The following is a 17,594-nucleotide window of genomic DNA, read 5'->3' on the forward strand; positions in this document are numbered from 1 at the left end:
GTTACTCTTCTCTGCACTCTTTCTAGAGTCTCCACATCTTTTCTACATCGTGGCGACCAAAACTGAATACAGTATTCCAAGTGTGGCCTTACCAAGGCATTATAAAGTGGTATTAACACTTCACGCGATCTTGATTCTATCCCTCTGTTTATGTAGCCTAGAACTGTGTTGGCTTTTTTGGCAGCTGCTGCACACTGCTGGCTCATATTTAAATGGTTGTCCACTAGGATTCCAAGATCCCTCTCACAGTTACTACTATTGAGCAAGGTGCCACCTATACCGTACCTGTGTGTTTCATTTTTCTTGCCTAAATGTAGAACCTTACTCTTTTCACTATTGAATTTCATTGTATTAGATAGTTCAGGTAGTGATTAGTCTAATTCAAGACAATGACGAATCTGCCTACAGATAGGAGGTTGAACAACTAGCCTTGTGGTGTGACCAGAACAATCAATCAATCTTTCTTTCTTTTTCTTCTTTCTTTGTTTCTTTCCTTCCTTCTTTCCTTCCTTTCTTGTGTCTCTGTCTCCCAATTTCTTTCTTTCTTTCTTTCTTTCTTTCTTTCTTTCTTTCTTTCTTTCCTTTCTTTCTCTTGCTCTCTCTTTCCTTTCTCTTTCTTTCTCTCTTTCTCTTTCTATTGTTCTCTCTCTTTCTCTCTCTTCCCCCTTCCTTCATTTCTCTTCCTTTCTCTTACTCTTTCTTTCTTTCTGTCTCTCTCCCCCGTCTCCCTCTCACACACATAACCCTTCCAGTTATATTCATAGATATATTCTATGAACTAAAACTGACACCCAACAAATCCTATGATCACAACTATCCGTGTCCTACAAACTAACTCACAGAGCCCCCAATTCACCCTCTTCCCGCTCAGGGGAGTTAACTGAATATGATTAGTCATCCTGTTATTTCCTGGGCACAGTTCCCACCTTTTTAGCAGAGCAATAGAGAGAGCTAATTTCAAATAGCTTTTTTCCTTTTGACAAAGCCCAATTTCTCTGCTGCCTGGTAGGTGATCTGGTGGGTGTCCAAAGGTGTTGGGCATGCCACAGAAGGCACACATGTCTCTCTCCCTCTCCCTCTCTCTCTCTTTCTCTCTCTCTCTCACACACACACCCTGGTGTGTGGGCATGGGGGGCTGGATCAGCTGGGAGGCTGGCAAAGAAGCCTGTTTCCCTGCTGCTGCAGCTTGCACATGCTGCCGGCGCTCGCCTCCTCACCGCTTTCCTGACCAGCCACTCAGCTAAGCACGGCAGGTGATGGTGAGTGGTAAGTGAAGCGAGTGCCAGCCAGCATCCCTGCCTTCTTCCTCCACGAGCGTGGCCAGAGAGAAATCAGGGGGAGAGAGGGAGAAGAAGGCCATCCCTAGCAGAAGCTCAGCTTTCTCCTCTCTCTCTCATTTTACTTACTGCTTGCCACTGCCATCTCTGCAGTCTACTGCCTGCAGCCCCGCCTGCCCTGCTTAGCTGGGTGGCTGGCCGGGAAAGCAGTGAGGGGGTGAGCGCTGGCCAGGATCCCTGCCTCCTTCCTCCGGAGAGAAATCAGGGGGAGAGAAAGAGGAGAAGGGCATCCCTAGCAGAAGCTTGGCTTTCTCCTCTCTCTCTTCCCCCCACTACAGTCCTCCAGATAAATGTTGCTTATTTCTCTTATCAAGAATTTTCCTAGTCTTATAGGGGTATGGTATATTTCCCATTCACCAGTAGATGGTGCCCTGAGCTTAGATTTCAGCATTGTTTCAAGTCTGATAAATTGATTAATCCAAATTTAGTTCAATTTATGGAAGCAAAGTCGGCTATTCAAGTAGATTCAAGTAGATAGTTCCAGCATTTTATAATGCCTTTCCAAAACAATGCCTACCCAGTTCAAAAGTCCAATTTTCTATGTTTAAAATGTCTTTAGTTTTTCTCCCCTTAGTTCTTTCTTTCAGGTCTAGGATTTTTCTCTCTATGGTTGTTTGCCACTTTAAGGTTAGGATCTAAGTAAAAAAGGAATCTTCTCACCCAGCTCGTCACTGTTCATCTACACCACTCCTGCACATTTCTTTGTTGCCTCTGCTGTCCCAGCTTCATGGCAGCCATGTGGCTGTCTCTTCGCCTTATCATAGATGAGAGAGAAGACCTGGATCAAACAGGAGAGTAACAGTTTGCAGTACTTAATAGTATCCATTAAAATCAAAACATACGTTTCATGGATTTTACAGGTTTTGCACCTCTAATGATGCAAACAGCAATACTAAAAAGTAAAACAAGATGCAACTGTCAGGGTTACGACGGATGTCCTAATTAACTCAGGAGCCTCAAGCCAAATTTCAAAAGAAATCCAGTTATTTATTAGGCGCAACATGTAAGCACTGTTCCCATTTGATATCAGCTCTGCCACATGCAATTTATGGTTCAACTGTGACCCTGTTTCCCCCCTCCTCTCAGAGTGTGTCATTAATCATTCTCCAATGAGGCACTTTCGTGGGCTGTAAAAACCATACCTTTCAGGCCAGCTCCGGTAATCTGAGATCCAACCTTGAGGAAGGTATGCATGGAATGTGCTTCTGAAAGTGGCTGCTGAACTGCTCCACCAGTTCTCTCCCCTTTGTGCCCATGGCAACTTGAGAGCAGACCATGATTGCTTTGCGAGTTGACAGCAACATTTAGAACGAACTTTATAATGATAATCCAAAGCATAAATACAAACAACACTAACTGCTAATGATAATTCATAAAAAGGCTGAAGTTAACATTCTGAAATTAACAACTTTGGAAACTGTTAACATTTGTTAATGATGAACGTGGATGAATATTTTGACTATTTAAAAATATCCTCTCTGTGTAGAGGAGCGTAGATGATATTAATCCACACACCCTTTAAACTCCAGACTCTTGATTTGGATAAAAATCTAATGGGGAGAGAAAGGTTATATCTCTTCTCTATCCAGCTCCTTTTTATTGTTCAGCATTTCTCTAAAGGCTATTCTCAATTTTCTTCCCTAGAAGTTAATACTATTGATGAATAATATATATTCTCTGAGCGAACCAGCAGTAGCAGCAGCCGGAACCCACCCATGACTGGGACCTGCCTTCATTCTCAAGAAGAGTTCATGATTTGCTGTTTCTTCATGCCACTAGTGTCTAAGGAGTCCACTTCAAAAAATTCAGGACAATCGTATCCAATCCTGGTATGTTTTAGATGCATTTAGTCTACAACTCTGTGTTCCCAGCCAGCATGATCTCAATTTGTCAGGAAATTCTGAGAATTGTAGTTATGTCTGAAAAGCATCAGTTTGAAAAGAGCTTCTATAGAATTAAGAGAGCAAATATCATTTAGACTAGCTTTATGACCCTCATCAATTTAGAAGATGACTCCTTTGGGGATTAATTGTGATGAACATACTTGAATATTTAATTTTCAGTTATGGATGTGGTATCACTTAACTGATTCAAGTGATGTGTTATTCCAGCTAGCATTTTTTTAACTACACTGAACTTATAAAGTTCCACTAATTTAATGGTCATTTTCTTTTGGGCCCCAAAATAAGCACTAGGGGTTATTTTTTTGGGTGCCTTATTTCCCCTTCCACTTTGCTTCATGATGGGGCAAGTGGCCACATGGTGCACCTGTGGCAGTCATGGTGGGGGGGGGGGAGCTGCCCCATGTCCCCACTCCAGCTTACCTCAGGGCCCCCACAGCCAGGCCATCCATGGTCTGAGTTGCCTCACCTTGTGGTAGCAGCTCCAGCAGCCCCATCCAGCAGGACCCCAGGTAGCTGCTAGCCCACTTATTCTGTTTGCTCACAGCCACAATGGAGTAGGTGGTTGAGCGATGTGCAGTGATATGGCAATGAGGCAAGGTGGGAGGTGGAGCTGCCTCACACTGGCTTATCTCAGGGCCCCCGCAGCCAGGCTATCCATGCCTTGACACCTGCTTCACCTTGCGGCTGTGGCACCAGCTGGCCTCCTGCTCCATTGCAGCCGTGAGCAAGCAGAAATGGGCTGGCAGCAACACGGGCTCCTGCATATGGTTGCTGGTGCTGCCCCCTGAGGCAAATATTGGGGTGTGGATGGAGTGGCTGTAGGGGCCCTGAGGTAAGCCGATGCTGGGCACGTGGGACAGCTCCTTCCCTGTGGCACTGGCACATCATGTGGCCTCCCGCCTCACCTCATGGCTGCGACACTGCGAGCAACCAGATGGAATGGGTGGGTAGCTAGCTGTACAGGCTTTTAAGAAGGGCTTATTTTGGAGAGGGTAGGGCTTATATTAGGCACATGCGTAAAAACATGCTAGAACTTATTATTGGGATAGGTCTTATTTTTGGGGAAAGAGGGTAGCATTTTTTAACCTCTTCCTTAACCAATCAGCACTTCTCAGTGTTGAGACAATACAATTCCCTTCTTGATGCATCTTCCTGTTCCCATGCTTTCAACAACCAGTGAAATCTGAAAGTATAGTATTTGGAAGGGTCAGGAAATCATATTCCATGGGATCCAAAGTAATACGCCAAATACATTGCAGACCCTCTAGCCCTCCAGATGTTTCTCTTGGCATTCTTCACTGAGCTGGTCCTGTCTCAAATTGCCATTGAATACATTCTGGAGGATTATTACTTGCTACTTGCAAATTAGAAGTTATAATGTTCAAAACAGCAAAGTTTCAGTCTTTTTAGAACTATTGGTCAATAATATTGTCATTATCTGAACAATCTACTATAGCTGCAAGAACGTATGCCTGTTAGGAAATATTAAGACACTAATAAATCTAGCTCATTTTTAAAAAAGTATTTAAATACAAAAATAAAATATCAGAACTTAAATCATGTCAGGTAAAAAGGTTAAAACAAGACTGATTGAAAAAGCATTTAGTATTTATAAAAAACAAAACACATTTCAATATTTAAAAATTAAAATATTGCAATATATTTTGAATAATTAGTTCCAAAGAAAGAAAAGGTTATCATTCCTGTACTGAAATCATAGCCATGTTCATTGGATTTTAGTTCCAGCTCTTTATTTAAATTCCCCTATGTCATTTGTAAGTAATTATAGAAACTCTTGAAGCAGGAAATCTAGATTTACATCCACTGGACTATTAGCCCTTCTTTGGTGGGAAGACAAGCCTGTGCATGTGGATAGTCAGAAGCCTGCAGATGCTGGACCTTCCTGGATGAGCCGGTGAGAATTGAATTGCTGAACTACTGGCAGTAGCCTGCACTACTGCATTCTAACCACTGTGCCACTATGACTCAATACAAAGAAAGCACTTTACTGAGCTAAGTTATTGTTCAAAACTTACTATTTTAAGAAGTCAGTCAAACAATCATACTATACAGAAAGCGACACATTATTTTCTGAGATTAAAAAAGACTTCAAATTAGAAAAAAAAGGTAAATTAACCAATATTGCATTATTATTCAGAAGTAAGCCAGTATAGAAAAAGTGGCATACAGAAAACACATGTGCAGGAACAATCAGAATCCTTTAGCACTAAAAGTAATTTTAAAAAAGAAAAGAAACAATATGGTATACCATGAATTTAGTGAACATTTAGCTGTTTACACTAAGGGCAACTGATGCATTTTTAAAAAGAACAAAAGGATGAACTACCAAAGATAGCATTTTTAGAAAAGCAAAACAGTAAAAGTCATCCAGTTTGTCCCAGAAATTAATTTAGTAAAATCTTGAAAATACATTTTCTTTTTAAAGGTCAGAAAATCAATTATATCAAATAAAACAAAACGAATATTTTTGGTATCATTGAGACTGTTGGGGGGGGGGGGGTAACAAAAACTGTTTAATAAATTTAATATTATTGGATCATGAAAAAGCAATATATATATATATATATATATATATATATATATATATATATATATATATATATATATATATATAATTTGCTTGGCATACAATATGACAATTGTGCTTTCATCAATCAACAGACATCCCCATGACTGAGACTCATTTTCATTATAGCAATTGGAATTGCTACCCATCAATGACTCAGCCCATGGTAGTGTATTTCCAGGGGATATTGGGTAGAACATACATTAATGCAAATTACTCCCAACAAAGCATTTGTGACACATTTAAAAATAAGAAAACAAAAACAGAGAAAATCCAACTGCATGCAGGTGGTAAGAGTTAATATAGTGACAGAAATTAAGACAATTATTTAGCAGTTTAGGTACCCTTTGTCAAAATGTAGACTGGATGAACGAACAGAAGCTGACACTTCTGTGTAACAGTTCAACACATCTCTCTGTAAGGTTTAACGCCTACAGTACTTAAACTTTATGTGGGTGCTTACAGAATCAGAATGAGAAAATGGCGAATATAGCACTGCAGCTTGCATTTTCCCTTCATCGGTGATCATTAACACTTCCTTTGGCAGAAGTTTCACTTTTCTGTTGCTGGTAGTCTTATTTGGACTTTTGATTTTTGCCTCACTTTCATAACATTTCTAACTAAGAAACAATCTTGTTTTAAGACCATTTGATTGACCTTGAAGACATTAAAAAATTAGCTATTTTAAACCAATCTGAATCAGAGGTATGTTTTGGATAACAATCTTGCTGAAAATTCAACCTATTTTCAGCTTTATTGTGCTTTGACCAAAGATGCATACATTTTTTGCATACAACTATAGTACTGTACATTACCTTAGTAAGAGAGCCTGATGCTGAAGGGGTAACAAGGCTATCTAGTGAGCTCTCAGCAAATGGAATTAAAATAGGTAACTTCCTGATTTGTTGTTAGGCCTGTCCCTAAGTACATGTTTTGTAGTAGAGCAAGTCACCAACATAGGTAGCCTAAAAGTATTTTATTTTTATACACCTGGAAGCCACTGTGATTCAATTCTACTTCAATACATAATTTATGTAATGTTTTGATTTGAAAAAAAAACTGAAATTCAGTGTAAAATTCTTCACGAATTAGAAAGTACCAGAAATAGCTTAATATAATGAACAATATTAATTCTGTAGCCATGTTTAAATAATTAGACAAATACAGAAAATCCTAAATTAATTTCAAAACTAGAAAGTTGAGAAACTTATAAGACAGAACATATGTAGATTTTATCCATTTTGTTTCAAAATTTAAAAGGAAAAAACTATTTTTTAAATGGTTCCAACCAGCCAGTTGATAGAGCCTACAGCCAAATGTATAGATAAAACAGGATTGATAGGTGGCAACCTGTTCTATTTACAGTATTGGATGGATTCCCTGGAAAAAAGAGTTGGATCTAGTAAACTAATTATGAAAGAAAATAGAAAGTACATTTCATGTACCTCCTCCCCATTCCCCCAAATAAGATAACTTTAAGATGAACAGAGGAGAAAACTGTTCCAATTCAGATAGAGGATTCTTCTTGAGTTCAGGATAGACTGTTAGAAGAAACAGGAAGAGATAGAAGAAGTCCTGTCAACTTTTTTCATTCTTAGGAAAGAAATCATTGCAAAACTGCAAATGTTTCAGCCAAAACATTTATGACTCAATAATATACAAATCACCACCTGAGCTGAGCATCCTGAAATGGTACACATACAAGCATGAACCTGCCCTATCATATTTTTTCTTCATTTTGCCATAATCTCATTTGAGAGAAAAATGTTTGTACTTTTCTGAAGTATTTATTTCTTGCAGAAATTTCTTGGGTTTTTTTTGTATAATAGTTTTTAAGAATGTGAATCCTAGCACAACCTGTGTTTACAATATCCACAACGATCTATTTTATATAGCACATATAACACTTGGTAATATTACTATTTTTAAAAAAAACAGTACATGGAGATCAGTGAGCATTATTAGGACTGTGTAAAAAAACAAAACTACATTTTAATCAAGCTCCAATGGAACACACAGGAGTGTCATTGGGATAATTCAGCTTTTCATGAAACATGAAACCTAACACAAACGTTTTGCAGCTTGTTTTTAAACTGCAACTTCATTTAAGAATGCCTGTATAGTAGTGGCAAGATCATGTATTCTTCTATAAAAAAGTGTGCCAAAAGAGGGAAGAAAAACTATTTTATTCTTAACTCTGTAGTGACTATTTCAAATACTGTTTTTAATTCACTTATGAACAAAGGACATTCAAAAGTTATATCTATATATAAACACATTATCTATATAATTATTTCTAATTAAGTATGTTTGAAAAGGAAAGCAAATCAATACATGCATTTCTAAAGCTAATTATCAAAACAAACATGCAATTTAAGGATTATGAGGTTTAAAATTCTATTTTGGATATTTTTTACTTTTTGCTTGGTTTTCAGAGATCATTGCAATCATGCTTATTACCCTTACTTCCCACAACTACTAAAGACTAGAATCTGGTTTTGTTTTGTTTTTTAATGAATGAGGCTCCTCTGACTTTTGGCATTCAAAAGTTCTTTCAAAGTGAAAATACATTAAAAAACAGCAAGCTTGCATACTTATTTAATTAGGTTAGACTTTAGCAGTGAGAATACTAAACATTTAATATTCATTGAGCTTAGTGATGAAAAGTTATATGCATACAGAATTGGTCCTATAAAAATGAAAGCTATTTTTATAAATACATTTTGGTACGAAAATTGTTTTTTTTCCCTCTATAGCTGTTCAACTTACTTTTGTTTGAATCTTAAAATTATTTTTAAAAAAGGTAAGGTTAACATTAGGTGAATCACTTTTATGGAAGACAGTTTTTCCTTAGGTGTTAAAACAAAAGCAAAAAAACAGAATTCAATAATAAAAAGAAAATGAAAATCAAACATTTAGGCACTTTGATGACTTGTTAATGTGTGCCATCAATACCGAGGTAATAAAATGACAGTTTTGAAGCTACTGTTGCCATAACTGACAGAAGCATAAATTACTGTGAAGAACATTTTAAAAGGAATAAATCTAACATTTTGCCAAAAGCAAAGAGAATTCTCAAGTTTCTGCTATTCAGTGACTTCCAACCAGCCATACTCTCATACAGTTTTCTGTAAGTTTACTAGTAACAACCCTAAGCTGAACATTTGAAAATATGTTCCCCCATGGAGGGTAAAAAACATACAGCATTGTGAACGTAAGTTCCACAATTGTGTCACACTTGCTTCCCCACCTCCCCAAGGCTGAAGTAGTAACTACCTTGTTTTGGAAGGCAAAAAGATTCTTTGAAATAACATCTAACAATAAATGCTGGCTCAAGGGATTCCTTGAGGTTCTAACACAAAATCAGAGTATTGTTTTGTTTAAGCTAGTACTAAATTTATCCAAATAGATCGGTAAAGGTTCAGTCAAATGTTGTTAACCAATCCAGGAAAATGCTATTAAAACATAACAAGTATATTAGAGCAAACCCAGAAGGGTAACATGAGCACTGTTACCTAGAATAAAAATGTGTTAAGACTCTAAATGTGTTACACTAAATCCAAAAGAAATCTTTGATTTCCTCATTTTACTTATTTCAAGTCCTAAGTTTGATAAGCAGCATTGTTTGTATTAACTTAATAAAAATACCAGAAAGCTTGTGCTCATTAAATATATATGTACATATAAAACATACAAAAAGTACAAGATAGTCACATTAGAAACTATGACAGGTTTCTTTTTTTATTCTTTGTAAAGGATCAAATTTCTGTCCACCAATCTCACTGTGACTTTTGTTCCAGAATTCAGTATAGTGCACAGAATTCAACTACCTGTGCATTGTTTTTTTTATAAAAAAAAACCACACACACATACCACAGGACAAAAATGATCTTCTTAAATCAAATTCTATTTGTGAATTCAGCAAAATAATTTCTATAAAATAAAACAGCAAATATTTAAATAGTATAGGGTGGGCTGTATCTGTTTGCAGGGAGTATTTGGTTTTTTGACAGGTTCCAAAATAATTACACACATTCAAGTTACCAATTTTTAATTTAAATACAGTATTTACTAATGAGTTCCTTGAAGTCTTTAAACAAATGTTTACTCTGAAACAGAGGTACCTTGGGTTTATGTTTGATTAACCAGTAGTTTATTTACTTTAATCAAACCCTGCTCCTAAGGTTACGATTTCTCTTATAATGGATATAGAGCTAAGACAATTCTTGCTTTCAAGTAGAATTGTGCATGAGCAGAAAATCAGCAAGTTAACTTGGTGCAGTGATACTCACAAGTATTGTGTGATTTTGTTGACTTCCACTTCACTGCAGTGCAGTATAAAGGAAAGTATTAGAAGTTTTATCAAATAAGCTCTACTGAAGAAATAAAACAAGCACACCAAATACAGTCTGTTATGCTCCAGGCATCCTGGCATAGCAAAATTTGCATATTTGTTTTAAATTTTTTTAATTTCCTATTACTGAAAACTAAGTGTCTTTTTAACCCCATCCAGAGACAGAACTGTCAAACATCAGATGTGAGGAACGTATGTGCAACTGAAAACCATCGGCCACTTTGCCCAACCCCCCCCCCCTCCTGTTTTATAACCCAGGTGTCTGAAGAAAAGGGTTTAAACAGCAGTTTCATTTTGGACAACTGAAATTTTCTTTCCTTACTGGCTACTCTAACTTGGTGTGAAGCCATGCTAAATGTTACAGCTTAACTATAGCTTCAAGTGATTAACTTAATACCAGAATGGAAAAGGCAATGGAAAGAGACCTAGAAACAAGGTATATCACTAATTTTCCACATCAACCAAAGAATTAAAAGGTTACCAGTCATTATGATGCTCATAGTAAAATGGACTCCAGTGGCAAAGAATTATATGAAAGTATTTTTTCTGGTTGACATGAACAGGCTTACTTTTTGGGGAGGTGAGGGGGGCAAGGGTAAGGAGTTGAGTTGATCTAACTGCCATTAGGCAGGCAACACTGGTTGTAGAGCGCAGCAGATATATCAAGAAATTAATTGTTGTAGATCTGTGAGTCTCATTCAAGACGAAAAGAGTTTCTTGTTTAAGAATTAACAGTCAAACATTAATATACTATATACACCTTTGCCATTTACACATTAGCATCAGGCCATTTATTACAAAACACTATACACTTTCCACTGCAGGCAGGTTATATATTGACAGCAATTTTCTGCAGATAAGACAGTGAATAGACTCTTCACTCCATGTTGATTAGGAATAGTTTATCTAAATATCAGCCAGACACAGAGAAAAGTTGGACTGTAAGGCCTGGGTGCACAGTCTTGATGGAACAACTTAATTATGTGCATTTTCACTATTCTTTTGTCTGAGGTGGTGAAACTTCTTCACTGCCTTCATAATTTTCTTGTGCTCGTTGGCCAGTTCGCTGAGGATTGTTCATATGGTGTGCTGCAGGGCCTGTGTATGGTTGTCCATGCACATGGTTATTCTGCAAGAAAGAAAACACATTTTAAGAACAATCATTTGACTTTCTTTACTTTAATAGCTGCTTGGTGGACTAGTTTGTAACTTATCTGTTAACATCAATAAGACACAAAATAATTTATAATGAAACCAAAATGTCAATTCACTGTTTAACTATATGTAAGAACTGAAGAAAAATAAATATGCTATCCAATCAATAAAAACCAATAACTGGGGAAAGAAGGGAAGTATATTCAGAATTGAAATGGAGAGAAAGTAATAGCATTATTTATTAAAGAAAACTCATTAATTTTTTTGCTCCTAAGATACCGTAGCCTTTGAATCAAACATAGCAACATAGAGGAGGGCGGGGCTGATGTCGCTATGACACGACATGCAATTTTGGAGCTCCAGGATTGCTGTCGATATCTCTGCTGTTGGCTGGTCCTTTTGGACCTAAACCATCCCGTAGAGATGGTGATAGAGAAGGGCACGTCCTGCTGATCTCAGGGACATTGCAAAGTCCCTGACTGATCCAGGAGAAATTCTTTTTTCCGGCGAAAGAGAAGCAGCTATTGAAGCTGCAGAAGGTTGGGACAGCCCCTGAAGGGAAGAAAAGCAGGAGAGAGAGTGTCTCGAAATGATGAGATAAATTTTACTATTAGAGAACACCCAAAAAGACTTAGTAAAATTAAAATTGAAGACAGATGAGAGGAAGCAGCAAATTAAACCTGAATTAAACTTAGTGTGTTATCTTTTTTTAATGGATTGAACTTTTACAAATGCCTCTTACTTTTTAAATTGGACTGGTTTCTTTTTTCCCTCTTCTATTTTTCCTCTTTTTCCATATTTGTGGATTATGATTTTCTTTTCTTTTTACAACGCTCGCCTGGATTGTTTGCTTTTTCTTCTTCTTCTTAAGTTCGGAATTTAAAGAGGGGTAGAGGCAGAGGAAAAAGAAGCAACACTGCCATCTAGAAGCTAGAGGCTTGGAAACATTGTCCTTTTTTATTTTCTTTGAATATCTGACTTGTATCTAATACTTCAAGGCTCCTGATTTTGTTTATTAAAAGGGATAGTGGGAAGAGTATGGATTGTTTATGCAGGTGCTCTTCTGGAGTACTATCAATATGGACTGGAGTAAAGATAAAATCTTGACTTGAAATATTATAGTGAACTTGTTTGAAACTTAACAAAAAGCTTTGGATGTTTTATGGCAGTGTTTATAACCTGGAAGAATAGCGCAACATGAAGAAGAAAAAGAATTAACATTGCAAATGATTATGTTTGAAATTCAAAAAGTACAAATAAATATAAAACACATTGAAAAGAGGATGAAGAACATAGAACAAAAAACAGAAAAAATAGAGGGAAGAGTTGAGAATATTTATAAAACAATGAAATTTGAGAATAGAGTTCAAAAAATTGAAGAAAAATATGAACAAAGTGGTAAGAAAATTGTTGATATTGACAGCAAATCGAGCATGGTTGGAAACGATAGGAGTGGAATGTTGAAAGGAGAGCTTAACGAACTGGAACCCTATCTCCAACCTCAAAACATGGAAGAAGAAAAGGGAGAAAATTTAGCAGAAACAATGAGATAAATTTTGGCAGAAGCACCGGTGATAACTAAAGGCAAGCGGATGGAAGGAACAGATGGAGGGTTTTGAGTTTTTACAAGATAAGCAAGGAACAACAAGGTGCCAAGAGAAGTCCACATAAGACTTATCAAGAAAATCATTAGAATACAAATACCACAAATGGCAAGAGATATAGGACTGCACTACTACTGGAAGGATACAGGACGAAGAAATGAAATGTTAGAATAAAAATTAAGTTAAACTTAGTTAAATTTAGAGTATTATGTATAAAATACAGTAATAATAGTTATAGCTAAATAAATGATTAATAATGATAATAATGCATATATAGATACACTAGATTGATAATATGAAATTTTATATAAATTGTAAGAGAACTATGGAGAGGATGTTTAAAAGCTTTGTTATAAAAGATAAATAATTCTATATGGAATAGAAGATAAAGATGAAATATTATTGGATGATTTCAGGATGATGTAAATGTTATAATATAAATTTATCTTAAATTTAGAATATTTTACATAAAAAGGATGTAATAATAGCTATAGTGAAATGAATGTTTAATAACCATAACAATTGTATATATTAGAATGATATGAGTCATTATGTAAATTGCAAGTGAAGACTATTGTTAAAAAACACAAAGGTTTTGTAACCAATCGACACACTATAAGTAATTGGAGATTAATTTTTATTTTGTGTGTGTTTATGTCTGTATGTTTAATGTTTGTCTAAAAATAAAAAATATAAAAAAAGCATAGCAAAATTATTTACATCATATGTATTAACTAAAGCAATTTTTAAAATTTGTATATAATAATGTAATATGAACTGGGATCAATTATAACCTAAAATTGAAATAAAAATTAGTCATGGTGCAAGTTTGGAAGAGAATAAACCATATATTTACAGGTAAGGGAAGTGATGGATAAAACTGTGAATTTTGTGACAACTAGATCTACATCTAGAGAAATCAGTAAAGAAAGCAAAATGAAGGCAAATAAGCAGGAACTAGCGTATTTTTTGGAGTATAAGATGTACCTTTTTTCCTCAAAAAAGGCTGAAAATCTGGATGCATCTTATACACCAAATATAGCATTTTTTGCCTCCCGAAGCCCCGCCCCCTTTACCAAAATGGCTCTGCATACTCTTATGGAGACTTTCAGAGAGCTGCTGGGGGCTGGGGAGGGCAGAAATGAGCAAAAAATGGATCGTTTTTTGCCCCCCCAGCAGCACTCTATAAGCCTCCATAAGGCTATGCATGCAATTTTTTTGACAAAAAACAGGCCCGTTTTCACAAAAATTGGGCTGTTTTTTGCTTATTTATGGCCCCCTCACCCGCCCAGGAGCACTCTGCAAGCCCCCCCCCCCAAGGCTGTTCATGCTTTTTATTTGAAAAAAAAGGGGCAGTTTTCACGAAAAGCAGACCGTTTTGGGGAGGTTTGCAGAGTGCAACCCCCCCCTTCGGAAAACTCTTTAGTTAGAGTGATTGATGAGAATTACGTTGATCAAGTGCTGTGCCAGCAGAAACAAGTCTTAGGTGCTGGTTGTCAGTGATTTCCTTCTCCAGCACATGGATAAATACACCTGGAAACATCTACCTACCTACAGTTGCAAGAAAAAGTATGTGAACCCCTTGGGATTACGTGGAGTTTTGCATGAATTGGTCATAAAATGTGCTCTGAACTTCATCTAAGTCACAACAATAGAAAAACAGTCTGCTGAAAATAATACTACACAAACATTAGATGTTGCCATGGTTTAATTAAGCATAACATGTAATTCATGTTACATCCGTGCATTCATAGTGCAGGGAGGAAAAAGTATGTGAGCCCCTAGCCTAATGACTTCTCCAAGAGCTAATTGGAGCCAGGAGTGAGCCAACCTTGACTCCAATCAGTGTGATGATATTGGATGTGTTGCTGACAGCTGTCCTGCCCTTTAACAACACACACCTGTTTTGGGTTTACTGGTTTCAAGAAGCACTGTCTGATGTGAACCACGTCTTGCAGAAAAGAGCTCTCAGATGACCTACGATCAAGAATTGTTGACCTGCATGAAGCTGGAAAGGTGTCAGCATTCCAAATACCATGTAGAATTAAATCAGAGTTGAAGGCAAAACTATGCTTAAAGTTCCAATTTAATAAGACAGGCATGTTGGCATCTTTCTGTGGGATTCCAACTCTGGAGGTTACATCCAAATCCCACCCAGTTAAAAGTTCATGATCTTGTCCCCACACCCACAGTCCTTCACATGGTCCAATCTTCTTCCACGCTGGTGTCTACGCCTAACTTCTTCCGGTCAGGTGTTAAAGTGCGGAGACAAAGGATGACCTTGACTTCTAGCAAAGAATGAAGAAAGACCGTTGGCTTACCTGAACGGTCGTTCTCTAGGCACTGCGGGAGAGTCCAAGCATGGGTTAACACAGTTTATCTGCCCTAGGACTGAGTATCTTTTTAATTTGATCATGCCTCCCCTTTGCCTCTATTATCTCAGTTTAAAAATGAAGGACACTCCGATAAGGACCGCCCTCACAGATCCTTGATATACCTCTGAGGTAATTCTGACCCTGGGGGGGGGGTTTGGACTCTCCCGCAGTGCCCAGAGAACGTCTGTTCAGGTAAGCCAATGGTCTTTCTCCTAGGCACTGCTTGGAGAGTCCAAGCATGGGACATACCCAAGCTACGATTTCCCTGGGCGAGGAGAACCATTAGAATCCGGAGCCTCTGCAACCCTCTTCTCCTCAAGGAGGCTTCGGCCGAGGCAAAGGTGTCAATCTTATAGTTACGGATGAAGGCCGTGGGGGATGCCCACGTGGCTGCCCTACAGATGTCTATGATCGATGCCTGGGTCACCCATGCTGCGGATGTGGCCGCACTTCTCATAGAATGAGCAGTCGCCCAACCCAGAACCGGCTTGGCTTGAGTCTCGTACACCAGCTTAATAGCGGTCTGTAGCCAGCGTCCAATGTTATGTGACAATGCTTTTTGCTCTTGCAACCCAGGATGAAAAGAGACAAATAATGCCTCCAAGCGCCTAAAATCTTTGGTCCTCTTGATGTAGATGCGAACTGCACGTCTTACATCCAACTTGTGCCACTGTCTTTCTTTGGGATGTGACGGTTTAGGACAGAAGTTAGGAAGGATCACTTCCTGTGACCTGTGAAAGAGTGAATTGACTTTAGGCACAAACGTAGGGTCAAGCCTTAATATGATCCTATCCAGGTGTATAATGCATAGGTCCTCCCTGACTGAGAGGGCCGCTATCTCTGACACCCTCCTAGCCAAGGTGATCATGACCAAGAAGGCTGTTTTAATGGTCAGGTGTTGCAGAGATGTAGTCCGAAGTGGCTCGAACGGAGCTCCCGTCAATGCTCGAAGGACAAACAGTAAGTTCCATGATGGGTATCGGTGCACCGTAGGAGGCCTGATGTTCGATGCACCCTTCAGGAAGCTTTTCACCCGAGGATGCTGGCTTAAGGTGTGGGAGGAACCTCTGGAGATAATGATGGACAGGGCTGCCACTTGGCGGCGCAAGGTGTTGGAGGCCAGGCTCTTGTCCAACCTGTCTTGCAGAAAGTCAAGCACCTGCGGAATAGAAGCCTCAGGGTCTTGTAATCCCTTGTCTTGACACCATGTAGAGAATGCCCTCCAGGTGGCCTCATATATTCTGGTCATCGAAAGTCTCCTGGACACCTGTATGGTCTGGATGACCCTGTCAGAAAACTTCTGTCTCCTCAGGAGGTCCCCCTCAAGTGCCAGACGGCAAGTTGTAGCCTTCGGGCTCTGGGTGAAATATCGCCCCCTGGCTGAGGGAGATGGTCTCCTGAGGAATCCTCCGGGGTTTTTGTATGGAGAGACTAACAAGGTCTGCATACCAGGACCTCCTGGGCCAATGGGGTGCCATGAGCAGGATCTCTGCCTCTTCCTCCAGGAGCTTGGCCACAACCTGTGGGATGAGCAGAAGAGGGGGAAATGCATACAGGAGCCTGGGAGGCCATCTGCACCGCAGGGCGTTGGTCCCCTCTGCCCTGGAGACCGGTAACAGGAGTAGAATCTCGGCAGGTGGGTGTTGAGGTGGATGGCGAAGAGGTCGACCTGTGGTTGGCCGAACCTCCGAACGATCTGATTGAATATGTCCGGGTGCAACCGCCACTCTGAATGATCTATCGTTTGGCGGCTCAACCAATCCGCCTCCTGGTTGCTGGTCCCTGAAATGTGGTCTGCCCTGATGGAGAGCAGGTGCCGTTCCGCCCACCTGCCCAGGGCCTCCGCCATCAACGATCTGGAGTGCGTGCCTCCTTCTTTGTTGATGTGGGCCTTCGTTGCCATGTTGTCGGTGAGCAACAGCATGTGCTGACCCGTCACCTGAGGGGAGAACTGCCACAGAGCAAGTTGGGCTGCCCGGAGCTCCAGCCAGTTGATGCTGTGGGAAGACTCTCTCTGGCTCCACAGCCCCTGGGCCAGACGGCCCTGGCAATGAGCTCCCCACCCCTGATGGCTGGTGTCGGTGGTTACCACGACCCTTTCGGGTTCTTTGAACAGACACCCTCTTTACTGCTTCCAACTTCCACCAGGTTAGAGAGCGAGTCACCTTTGGAGGAACACGGACGCGCCTGTGCAAATTGCTGTCCTTCGCCCTTTGCATGGGCAGCAGGAACCATTGTAGTTCCCTGGCATGTAGACAAGCCCAGGGAACCACCTTCA

At 39.1% G+C, this 17,594-nt stretch overlaps 1 protein-coding gene across 2 annotated transcripts in view; it reads right to left on the reverse strand.

Moving 5' to 3' along the window:
* Nucleotides 1-9,717: 9,717 nt before the first annotated feature.
* USP9X (ubiquitin specific peptidase 9 X-linked) overlaps nt 9,718-17,594 on the reverse strand; it is a 192,375-nt gene continuing 184,498 nt past the window's right edge. For both annotated transcript variants that reach the window (XM_032219596.1, XM_032219595.1), the window contains exon 46: nt 9,718-11,311. In XM_032219596.1, coding sequence (XP_032075487.1) covers nt 11,177-11,311 — 135 coding nt within the window. In that variant the 3' untranslated portion in view covers nt 9,718-11,176. The remainder of the gene's footprint in view (nt 11,312-17,594) is intronic.

The sequence above is a fragment of the Thamnophis elegans genome, chromosome 6 (genome assembly GCF_009769535.1).
Source record: "Thamnophis elegans isolate rThaEle1 chromosome 6, rThaEle1.pri, whole genome shotgun sequence".
In the NCBI taxonomy this organism is placed as follows: Eukaryota; Metazoa; Chordata; class Lepidosauria; order Squamata; family Colubridae; genus Thamnophis; species Thamnophis elegans.